The sequence below is a fragment of the Danio rerio genome, chromosome 7, assembly GCF_052040795.2.
Source record: "Danio rerio strain M-AB ecotype USA chromosome 7, GRCz13ab, whole genome shotgun sequence".
NCBI classification, from domain to species: Eukaryota; Metazoa; Chordata; class Actinopteri; order Cypriniformes; family Danionidae; genus Danio; species Danio rerio.
The window spans coordinates 45,303,251-45,316,418 of NC_141027.1; the positions used below are offsets into that span (position 1 = coordinate 45,303,251).

General features: G+C 35.3%; 1 protein-coding gene across 9 annotated transcripts in view; it reads right to left on the reverse strand.

Moving 5' to 3' along the window:
- Window positions 1-722: 722 nt before the first annotated feature.
- cmtm4 (CKLF-like MARVEL transmembrane domain containing 4) overlaps window positions 723-13,168 on the reverse strand; it is a 53,886-nt gene continuing 41,440 nt past the window's right edge. Inside the window, exons 3-6 of one of the 9 annotated variants that reach the window (XR_015494681.1) lie at window positions 11,260-11,358; window positions 5,348-6,367; window positions 2,339-4,921; window positions 723-2,258 (exon numbers count right to left, since the gene is read on the reverse strand). Coding sequence is in view for 1 of the 9 variants with exons in the window: in NM_001002492.1 (NP_001002492.1) it covers window positions 6,203-6,367; window positions 11,260-11,358 (264 nt within the window). In the remaining 8 variants the exon portion in view is untranslated. Of the gene's footprint in view, window positions 2,259-2,338; window positions 6,368-9,314; window positions 9,413-11,259; window positions 11,359-13,168 lie in introns of those variants that run through there. The other 8 variants (XR_015494678.1, XR_015494676.1, XR_015494675.1 and 5 more) reach the window with 8 other exon arrangements.

The window sequence follows — 13,168 nt, forward strand, 5'->3', positions numbered from 1 at the left end:
GAAGAAAAAAAATTGAAGGGGGCTAATAATTCTGACCTCAACTGTGTGTATGTATATGTGTATATGTGTGTGTCTATATATTTATATATATATATATATAGATAGATAGATAGATAGATAGATAGATAGATAGATAGATAGATAGATAGATAGATAGATAGATAGATAGATAGATAGATAGATAGATAGATAGATAGATAGATAGATAGATAGATAGATAAAAATTTTTTACTATTTTCCCAAGTGTATATAACTACTACTGTAAGAAAATATCAGAATTTGGTACATACTTTCTGTATTACTATGACAACAATAGAGCACCTTTGAAGTGTGGTGGAACCGGCAGTTGACAAATCTGCAGCAACTGCGAGATGCTATCATTAAAATATCGATCAAATTCTTAGAGGAATATTTCCAGTATTTTGTTGAATCTATGCAATGAAGGATTAAGGCAGTTCTGAAGGCAAAAGGGGTCCAACCCGGTACTAGGAAAGTGTACCTAATAAAATGGCCAGATATGTAGAAAGTAGTAAAAAAAAAAGTTTAATCTAACTAGTAAACTGTCATTGTTTAGTCTGTTTTTCAAAGCAGTTTTACACAGGATTTACACGAGAACGAAGAAATGAGTTGGAGCCCTCTAGGAATTGAGTTTGAGACCATTGCTATAGATATATCCAGATTCTCACTCATACATTTAAATACGTACACCAAAGCAGAAACGCTTTTTTATTTTAATTCATCAATCAACAGTTTATTAAAATCCATTTATTTGAGGAAAAGATTGCCATCACAAATATGTTCAAACAATTAGCATTTTGTAAGTCTATGCACAAGTCCATAAATACAAAAATACAATTTATAGCACTGTTACATGGAATAAAACATTGTGTTCTTGAATACAGGAAATATCGCTACAATCATTATCAAAATTTGAGTCCCTCAAAATATCAACTTACCTCCTTTTGAAATACACAATTGATCTGCGAGTTAAAGATACAGTCCAAGCCATACGGTCAAAATAAGCAATTATTTTGATGCTAAAGTCTTCCAAGATGAAGTTTAGCACAGAGTCAAAGCACAAAGACATTATTAAAGCATACGCCCATAGTATTGCTTTTAAAACAGAAAAAAACATCATCTGACTTCAGCACATTAATGCAAAGTCCTTCATTAAGATGTTAATCATTCTTTTTGATTGTCTTTTCAAGCTCACACAGTGTTGATCAATGTCTATAATAAGTACACAATTCAAAAATACTTCATTTCATTTCAACATTGGTCAGACGTAAAAGAGATTTTTCATTTAAGAACTTCAGAAAGTAAGACTCTAGTGTGGATACAAGTGAATATTATGAATCGCCATTACTAGGGAAAAATGTACAATTGAAAAATGCAATCCCCCGGTTTTGTTCAATGACACTCATTTAAAAAGATTCATTAGAGGCTCAATATGCTCTCATACTGACCCAAGTTCAGTTCCTTCAGTTGAATTTCGAATTTTCTCGACTGTTTGAGCGTTTTGACCAGCCAAGCCTCTAAAATTAAGGCACACTGAAAAAAATTATAAAGTTTAGCTAAAGCATTCATATACTGCTTTAATTACAGTCTATTAGTGTCAGTCATAAAAATTCGATAACACAGGGACCCTTCATAAACAATATCTACACCTTCAAAAACTGCTTCAGTCGATATATACAGATAACTGGACGGTACAAAATGGATTACAGAAATAACCACACACACTGGAAAAAATCGATCAATCAATAAACTATGCACACACAATTTATCATTTAAACAGCTCATAATTAAAGATTATTATCTAAAACCTTTAGAAAACTCACACCCCCTACACCCACCAACACACGCCGATTTTGAAAGCTGTTGCTGTGAGTTTTAACACAGAGTCACATTCACAAGGTGAAATACCACATTTGGTACCAAACGTAGTGACTAAAGCTGTAGTATTACAAAATAATAATAATAATATTAAAAATAAATACTGGTGCTACTAACAGTTAACCATTTACTGACATGTTTGATAAGGGAATATTAATACCCCCAGTTTTGCTCATAAACAAAAATCCTCCTTCCATTTCAGTCAGAAAGTTTACGTAAAGGGATAGTTCACCCAAAAATGAAAATTACCTCATCTATCTATCTATCTATCTATCTATCTATCTATCTATCTATCTATCTATCTATCTATCTATCTATCTATCTATCTATCTATCTATCTATCTATCTATCTATCTATCTATCTATCTATCTATCTATCTATCTATCTATCTATCTATCTATCTATCTATCTATCTATCTATCTATCTATCTATCTATCTACCTGTCTGTCTGTCTGTCTGTCTGTCTGTCTGTCTGTCTGTCTGCCTGTCTGTCTGTCTGTCTGTCTAATTTTCATTTATGGGTGAACTATCCCTTTAAGGATGTGTTTACACTTAATGGATTTTGGTCCAACAAATTCTGGTCTAATTGCTCAGTCAATGAAGTTCATTTGAAAAAATATATGAACAAATCCATCGAGACCGCTTAAAAAATGGATCTGAACCCACTTTTAATTGAACGCAGTATAGACTAAATACGACTAAAAGAAAAACAGGACATGATGTCATGTTACAGTTTAAAACAGGGATTGGAAATGCTTCTAACACGTAGATCTTGGTTTGTTTCTGTGTTGGAGAAATGTTTGCTGCTGTTTTGACATTTTACACATTTTGTAAGGCCTTCATGAGCTCTCATGAGCATACATTACACACAGCATTGTATTGGATGTTCAGAAAAGATCTGTAATAAAAATGTATATTGTACAAAAGCTAGCGAGGACATTTAATGTTTTTATTTATTTATTCAAAGACTGGGTGGAAAATGTAGACGACAGATAAGTTAAATCTAAAGACTGTATTTGAAGCTGCTCTCAAGCTATTAAAGTGTTTCTCAGTGGCTTTGATGCACTTTTCACTATTTACATTGCTTTCATACAGCTCTCTACTGTTTTATAACATTATCATTTGCTTATGTCATGTCAGTCAAAATGAACTCAACTTATGAATGCTGAATAGTCATTCCATATAAACATAATAGTCCTCATTTCATTACTTGAGTCATCACATACAAAAATGTTGAAGTAGTTGTTAAAATCTGTCAAGCTAATTTTATAAAAGGATTTCTCCTGAAAATGTCTTAAAAACTGAACAATTTCATGAATGACTTACAGACTTATGTGTGTTGTAGGTTCAGTTCCAACATGTACTGCAATATTGTTTATAGTTGTGCACAGCTCTGCCCAAAGAAGGTTTATGTTTGTTGTAAATAAGGGTGTGTTTATTCTTTTGCACAATGCTGTGAATAAATTAGGATTGTGAAGAGCAAATGCGGTAAACATGTGAAACATACATATTCAGTGTCTTGTACTCAGATACCTCACTAAATGCAGTGATGTCTAACTTTACTGTAGTTTTGTCAAATGGCTGTGCAAATAGTATACAGTGCTGTCCTGAGCATTTTCAGAAAGTGTCAACAAAATCTGACTTTTTAGCATTAGAAAAACTTCACAGAGTAAACTGTCATCATGAAAACAGGACATCTTGTTCATGAACAATGGTGTCAGGACTTTTCATCTTGATGACTGACTTTTTCATTGACATGAATACCTGCGTTTGAGCAATGAGCTCTTCAGTTTGAGCAAGTGACACACTTTTGCAGGTTATCAACTAGGTTTTGCAGTTATTGTTTTGAGAAAAGCATTAACTGTTGTGCAAATGTAAATAGTGTTGTGAGAAATGCAAAGCCACAGAGAAAAACTAAATATGGGACAGAGATCAATTATAGGACAAGTCACGCAAACTTATTTTATCTATTTATTTATTTAGTTTTAATCTGAGGTAAATTATGCTTTGTTGTTCTCATAATGCGGCTATTAAAGTCACTTAACTTTAGCAAATCTAAAATCTTTCAGAAATAAATCAGTTTTTCCATTCATCACGTTATGGAAAATCAGCTTTTAGGACAGGAAATGTGATAATTGGCTTAAAGTTGGAACACTGTTTTCTGTCAGTCTCTTACATTATTCTGGAGACATTCTGGAGTTTCTGTATAGTTCTTCTGTATAGTGCACTGATTTTTTTTCTGTTGATGTACTGGTGTGCTTAGGGACAGTGAGTACGTTTACATGGACACCAAGAATCCAATTTTAATGCGATTAAGACAATACTCTGATTAAGAGTCGACCATGTAAATAGCAATGTTTGATTCATTTAATCCGGTTATAATTGAACTAAACAGAAATCAGATAAAGAAATGAGGAGTATACCTATTTTAGTCGCATTATTAAAGTGCAGTACAGACATGTAAACACCACAACCAAACTATTACCATCATGTCTGGTTTTTCATCACATTTTACGACAGGATAATCTATACACACATGGCTGTTTGACACGATTCTTTGCAACTATCGAGTCAGGACCACAGACACCTGCATCACGAAATGCGGAAGTTTTTTTTCCATACGGCGTGCGGTATCAAACACCATTAAAACACTCGTCCGGCAGTTCATACTCACATCCAATATCTCTTTTGTCACAGGGGCATGCAAGAAATGTTCCTGAATGAAAGTAAAAGTGCCAAACTACAGTTAAAGTTGACAAATTAAAAATGATGATGACATCCAGAGGAAATGTGGATGGGGCGGTGATGCAATGATGTTAATTGAATTATTTGCTATAACATGTAAAACAGGATCATGAAAGGAACATTCAAAAAGCAGCTCATGTAAACACCTTAATCATAATATTGTCTTATTCAGATTAAGGCAAATAATTTGATTACTGATGTCCATGTAAATGTAGTCTTTGTCATATTAAATGGCCCAGTTTTGGCTAAGCTGTAGCTGTCCCTGCTGAAAAATCCAGCTTAAACCAGCCTAGGCTGGTTGGCTGGTTTTAGCTGGTCGACCAGGCTGGTTTTAGAGGGGTTTTGGCCACTTCCAGGCTGGTTTCCAGCCATTTCCAGCCTAGTCTTAGCTGGTCAGGCTGGAAAATCACCAGCCAAATCCAGCTAAAACCAGCTTGACCAGCCTGGTTTAAGTTGGATATAGCTGGTTTTGGCTGGACTCCCAGCTTGGCTAGGCTGGTCAAGCTGGTTTTAGCTGGTCATCTCCCAGCCTGACCAGCTAAGACCAGGCTGGAAATGGCTGGAAACCATCCTGGAAGTGGCCAAAACCCCTCTAAAACCAGCCTGGTCGACCAGCTAAAACCAGCTAACCAGCCTAGGCTGGTTTAAGCTGGATTTTTCAGCTGGGGTAGGATGGATGTTGTGTTCACATGACGTCTCCAGACCAACAAATTCCTAAACATTCGGCTGATTATCAGTTCAGGCGTTTTATGAGAAGTTCCTGACTTATTTTTGTTTAATGCTGTGTGTTGTTGTTCATTCGAGATTTAATGCAGCTGGAAAAGGTATCCACCACATAATACATATACCAGAGTAGCTGGCGATTCATTCCGCTGTGGCGACCCCTGAAATTTTAGGTACTGAGCTGAAGGAAGTTGAGTGAGATTTTATTCTCTGAATTATAAGACCTGCCGAAGATCAGGAGATTAAGACAAGGATTCCATGTCCTGATATGGACATGTGAAATCTAATAGGATGTTCCAGCTTTTTCACAAGACCGTGTGTCATTAAAACACATCAGTTTTTTTTTTTTAGCTTTGGATTCGGATTTTTAAATTGACCCTGTGACTGCTGAACAAACCAAGACTCCAAACCCAATCTTTTTTTGATCAGGACTAAACAAACAAAAAAGCAAAACAAACTGCAAGTGTGAACACCCCTGAAATCACCCTACAAATCAGGATTGTTTTTTGATCTGACACAACGTCCACACAGTTGTGCTGCTTCTTACAGGCAGCCGGGAGATGGAGCTAAGCTTAAAAGCCTTCAATCGGTGACTCTCAGCTTCCTCCGTTTTATTGCAGCCATTATTAGCCATTTGGGAGCAGTTCGGGAGCGCAGTTTCAGTCAATAATTATCCAGATCATGGTAAGGTAAAGCCCTTAATTAGCGGAAAGATACAGTATTTAACTGAGGATGGCCTGAGGCTGCTGAAGATGCCAGAGGTTTGTTCATCCTGAATAGCCAGTCATCAGACTCCATCACTAAGACATGAAAGCACACACTGCAACATGTGATCTTTACTGTAGCTCAGGCCGAGACTCCACCTCTCCACGAGATGCTGTCCTGGCCCGGATGTACTCGCTGGTCTGCATGGGTCCGTCCCGAGTGTCCCCAAGGCGCCATCGCCGTGATGCCAAAAACGTGTTCAGGGCATACACTGCCATCACCAGGAACCCGAAAATCTGCAGATGAACGACATTAGATATATCTTTACATTCATATGGACTGTTTTAACGTCAAACAATTCATGTTAAATTAACGGTTTATGCTAAAATACAACTTTGGTTAATCTTTGAAAGAGATGATCCTAAACACTGAGGACTTCGAGGACAACACCTCCACTTAATACACAAATACACTTCATTAAACATGTACACATAGACATCACCTAGTGTATACGCAATAAAATTGCAGGTTAACTGTGTTTATATAATAACTTTGATTGTAACTTTAATTTATTCTAATTGTAATTCAATAATGTGCACCTGATGTAAAGCTGCTTTGAAACAATAGCTACTGTAGAAAGAGCTATACAAATAGCGTTGAACTGAATTGAAACAAAATCCTCACAATGCATTCATTGTTTTGGCATTTCAATTCTGTTCTGACATGAATAATCTCTGTATTGTCATAAACTTTTAATATTTATAAATCAAATCAATATTTAATCTGATCATAAATATCTATCAGTAAATTCTGTCCACATAAATACTTTTACACTGATTTAACTTTTGACACCTAATGGTGCTTTAAGCATCCTGAAATGATTAGATCTTTTAAATGTGCAAGAGTATATAATAAAAGAGATGTATTTGGGGTTTTTCAAAGCAATTGCAAAGCTTTCCTTTATTACATTTACCTATTTGTTTGTTTGTTTGATTGATTGATTGATTGATTGATTGATTGATTGATTGATTGAGATTTTTTTGGACGTATTCAGGTTCATAACAGACTTAAATGCATCATGAGGGTTTAAAATGTTTTTAAAGAACCTGAGAGATTTCCATCCCACCATTGGAATTCTAAATGACCAAAACCTAAATGATCCCAAAATGTTCACGGAACAAATAAATACTAATGTAGAGCAGGGGTGCTCTAACATATTCTTATAAACGGCCAAAACCAAACTTGACTGAGGGCTGTGGGCTGAAGTTAAATATACCAAACTGTATTACACTCAAGTTTGCCATCAGTAATTTATTCAATTATTCTTTCATTCATTCATTCATTTTCTTTTCGACTTAGTCCTTTTATTAATCTGTGTTTGCCACAGCGGAATGAACCGTCAAGGTATTCAGCATATGTTTTACGCAGCCGAGGCCTTTCCAGCTGCAACCCATCACTGGGAAACATTCAAGTACACTCATTCACACCCATACACTACAGACGATTTAGCCTACCAAATTCCCCTATACCGCATGTTTTTGGACTTGTGGGGGAAACCGAAGCACCCGGAGGAAACCCACGCGTACACGGAGAGAATATGCAACTGACCCAGCCGAGGCTCGAACCAGCGAATTTCTTGCTGTGAGGCGAACGTGCTACCCACTGCGTCACCGTGCAGCCACTTGATTTATTTGCTAATATTTAAAATAACTAGAAAACATTGCTTTAAAACATATAAGTTATTGATGCAGTATCATTTTTGACATTTTATAATGAACTTAAAATAGTAAACATTCCCAATTATATCACAATGGAGTTCAATACTGAATACACTAGTAAAGCTGCTCACTAATTTGCTCACTAATGTCTTGTGCATTGTCCTCTGTCTGTCAACTGACAGTATTAAAAGTGATTTATTTGCAACATTGTATTGAAACATTAAATTTTTGTAGCAGACATTATTTGAGCTTATTTGAACAAAGAAACTAAAGGTTATGTTAAATTTGAAATGGCAGTCTCTGTCACTGGCATTCGCCCCAACTACCCATCATTTTCCCTCTCTTTTCAGATGGGCTGATGGGTATATTTTCACATGGTTGATAAAACTTCTTCGATTCACATGGATATATTTTTATCTTTCTTTAGTTTTAAATCTCTTAGATCAACCACTCAGATCACTAAAAATATCTTGGGTCGAAAAAGCATAACAAAGGCTTTACTTTCTTCGTCAGCTAAGGAAGTTTAACCTTCCAAAGGAGCTGCTGAAAAAGTTCTACATTTCCATCATTGAATCAGTCATCTACTCGTCAATAACTGTCTGGTTTAGCTCAGCGACCACATCTGACCTCCGAAGACTATGTAGAATAGTTCGGACTGCTGAGCGAATCACTGGTACAACCTTCCTTACTCCAAGACTGTAACCCCCTAAGAACTGTACTTATCCAGAAAGAGCAGAAGGACTGCCAAAATCACTCTGGACCCCTCACACCCAGCACACTGCCTCTTTGAACTGTTACCTTCTGGTTGACAATACAGAGCACTGCGCACCAGAACAGCCCAACACAGACACAGTTTCTTCCCCCAGGGAATCCATCTCATGAATACTTGATGATAATAATTGTGGAACATCACTACTTGCTATACACTTTTTATACACATATACACTTATTTAACAACACACTTTACATGACAATTTGCACATAACAGCTGCACATATAATGTTGTATATAGTAATTACATACACTTGTAAATTTGTATATTAGCATTCCCTACTTAATTCTATTTTTAAAATATATTTATTATCTGCTTTTCGTCCTGTCTCTGTAATTCTGTTGCACTGTAGAAGCTCTGCCACAAAAACAAATTCCTCGTATGTGCGAACATACCTGGCGATAAAGCTCTTTCGGATTCTGATTAATTAACCAAATAAGTGTTTATTTCAGTGAGTTTGGAATACCATGAGAGAATTTATTTAAAAGTTACGTCTTTTACATTTTATATAGCATTATATATCTTATATTTATATCCAATGCTATACTATACGCTATCAAATATGTTTTAAAAATAAATGTCAATGGCATCACAGAGGGGCAGTGGGTAGCACGATCACCTTACAGCAAGAAGGTCACTGGTTTGAGCTGGTTCGGCTGGGTTGGTTGGCATTTCTGTGTGGACTTTGCATGTTCTCCCAGTGTTTGCGTGGGTTTCCTCGAAGTGCTCTGGTTCTCCCCACAGTCCAAAGACTTGCGCTATGGGTTAATTGAATAAGCTAAATTGTCCGTACTGTATTGTATGTGTTGGTGAATGAGAGTGTATGGGTGTTTTCCAGTGATAAGTTGCAGCTGGAAGGGCATCCGCTGCGTAAAACAGTATGCTGGATAAGTTAGCGGTTCATTTCACCGTAGCGATCCCAAATTAATGAAGGAACTAAGCTGAAAAGAAAATGAAAGTAAATGGCAAAATTAAATGGGCAAGGTTGAAAAAAGCTAATTCTCTCTTCCTCTCTGTCTGACAGGCTGAGAGAGCTGCAGGAATTCAGCAGGGCCCTGTGCTTCAGCAAAACCCCCGGGTGTTAAAGTGGTTTCCCACTGAGAACATCTGTACTATAAAACACTCAGCAAAAATCCACAGCCTCAAGACTTCCAGGGTGTCGCTGGATATTGTGCTGATCTCTGGTAATTCTCCAAATGACTACATTTTAAAAGTCAGGATTAGAGGAAGAGAATCGGAGCCTTGTTTAGCATCGCTAGAAAATTTCCCTTCTACTTTTCGTCACTGAATCATCTGCTAGAAACCTCTTCACAGCCAAAAACGAGAGGTCCAAAAACACACACACTAATGGGAAAGGTATGTGTGTGTGAGATGTTTATGGTGGCTTTGGTTATAATACAGTGTAATGAGCAGGACCAGATGGAAGCAGTAGTACTTTCTTGACTTTTTCTGTGCTTATTTTTGGGGAAAATCAGGAGATTTCTTTGAGGAAACAAAGAGAAAACGATTTTTTAACAAAGTGCAGGAAATCAAACAGAAGTTTATTTAATATAAGCATATCAATTGCAAGAGGACAGGACAAGACAGTGCTTTTCTTTCTTTCTTTCCTTGTAAACAGATGAGTTTAACAAAAGAACATATAGACGATTAACAATAGGTTGCTTTTACATGACGTCATTAATGTCACGCAAGATTCAGATGGATGGCGGGTCTCTTCTACATACAGTAGGAACTGAAATCAGAATATCAAAATGTTTCTGTTTTGTGTTGCTTATAATTGTTTAAATCAGCCAAAATAATAAATGCTAAACAGCTTTAATAAACTTTTTGCTCACAAAGATGGGAAGCTCAAGAAACTGGCTAAAAAACAGAAGAAAAGACAGCTCAGCTGTAATAAACATTCAGTCAATACATACATGTGTACACAATAATTTGTTGGACCACCAATAAGGATTATATATAGGCCTATATATATATATATATATAAGGTTATGTGTATAAATATTAGGGGGGCAAAAAGTATCGTCCCGTTGTTCTCTACGGTTCATGCAGCCCTGCGATTCAGAATATGCATTATAAATATTGGTTTGTTAATAAAAACAATTGCAACGAAGCAGTTCCGCCCTTGTACATTTCCAATTACCTCTCACGCTCATTGCATGTGCGCAGAGGAAGACCTGTCCAACCACCTCTTGGTATGTAAATCTGTTGTTGACATCACGTTTCCTCCTGTGTCATGTCGGGAAATTTCAGCTTATTTTCTTAATTTATTTGAACATACAAAAGGCCCTACTTTTATTTAATTAATGCGAGAACATGCAAATCTACAGTCATATGTGTGAAGCTGTTACATTGTCAGGTGTTTGTTAAGTATGTTTATTGTTGACATTTTCATATACTTTTACTATGAGGTAGAAATGGCTTTCCAGAACTTATGTTAAATAGGCTGAAATGAAGCTGAAATACAATCAAATTAGCTCAAATAATGAACCAAAACGAGCACAAGGTTGATGTGTGACTAAATTGTGTGGATCTAGTAAACCGCAACGTGTCCAGGACTCTCTCCGGGAACAGATGTTTTTTTTTTTTCAGCCACATGAGGGCAGCAGAGCCACGTGTGATCAGGGCTTAAATCACTTACACTCGACATATGAATTCAGGGACGTGAAATAAAGAGCTGAGTAAGACTGATATTTACCACAGCTGCAATCTCTGCTCCTGACTGATGGTTGAGAGCTGCCAAAACCACTGAAGCCAGAAAGAAGAAAAAGGTGCTGGTGGCAGTGTTGATTAAATCCTGCAAATGCGAGGAAGAGAGAGAATGTGATTATTATATTAACTACAGAACATGCATTACTGTGCAAACTGTGTCCATTAGGCAGAACAACATTTCTAAACTCTCTCACACAAACACGTACATACATACAGTGCTCAGCATAACGGAGTACAGCCCATTTTGAAAATTAATATTTTTCTCCATTCCTCAGTGAACATAGGCAGTGAATGTTTTTGGTGAATTTGAACAAAACAGATTAAACATATATATATATATATATATATATATATATATATATATATATATATATATATATATATATATATATATATATATATATATATATATATATATATATATATATATATATATACACACACACACACACACACACACACACATATATATATATATATATATATACACACACACACACACACACACACACACATATATATATATATATATATATATATATATATATATATATATATATATATATATTTTTGTCACCAAACATTCAGAAATTGAAAGATAAAACATTTCAACATTTTTTTAAAAAATATAAATTTGACTGTACTTGTTTTTGGACCATTATTGTAAGTTATTTTGTTAGATAAGCTCCAGATTTGGCTTCAGTACTGACTGATCTAATGTATTTGCACAAATATAATATTGTAAAGCTTCCTATTAAAAATATGAATTTAAAAGAGAGATTTGTGAGGGGTGTATGCATATATGCTGAGCACTGTATGCACATTTCTTTGTGTGGGTTTTAAAGAGAACATTTAAATTGAGTCATTATTTACTCTCCCTCAAGAGGCTCTAAAACAGAGGTGCCCAAAGTAGGGCCCGCAGGCCAAAATTGACTCATTGTAACCTTTGATTTGGCCCACCATCCCATGACAGAATAAAGTGAGAATGAGGGAGACAATTGGGGCATTTTATTGCTGAGCTAAAAAAAAAAAAAAAGAAAAGAAAACTAAAATTTAATGATAATTATTCAGATTTTTAAAAATGTAAATACCATCACTGGACGGATAGAGGACTGTGCAGAAGACAAATAAAGGCAAAAACTAGTCTATTTCAATTCTGTTATATGGGATTGCTTTTGTTTTTACTTTAAAACGATTATTATAAAATGTAAACAATACTGTATTAGTTAACAAAGTAATGTTTTCTAGTTATTTTTAAATCGTATTAAATACATTACCAATGGCAAATATATTTACCTCTTGCCCAATACCCTCTAATTTGTTTTTTGGCCATTGATAAGAAAAAGTTTATATATATATATATATATATATATATATATATATATATATATATATATATATATATATATATATATATATATATATATATATATATATAGTGATTTCTCAATCAAAATCTGGGTATTTATTTATTTTCATGTTGATAATTATACTACATTTCGCATTGTGTTTGCACCTTGACTGATTTAGTTTAGTTTGTTTATTTATAAAGCACAATAAAACAATTGTTGTTGACCATTGTGCTGTACAATCCTAAAAGCAAATGATCAAAAACAGACAGCAACAGATAAAACAATATAGAATACATCCAACATACCACACTGCACTGCATCAACGATAAATAACAAGATACTAGATAGGTACAAAAGGATCCATTTTCTCCCAATTTAAAAGCTCTTTCTTGGAGGTGTAGTTTAAGTTTACCTCTGATTCAAAAATCTATCGGAAATTGTTCTAATGGACATAGGTAGCCCGTTCCACATTTTAGGACCTACAACAGATAAAGCTCGATCTCCTTTTTTCTTCAATTTGGATTTGGGAACAACAAGCATTTT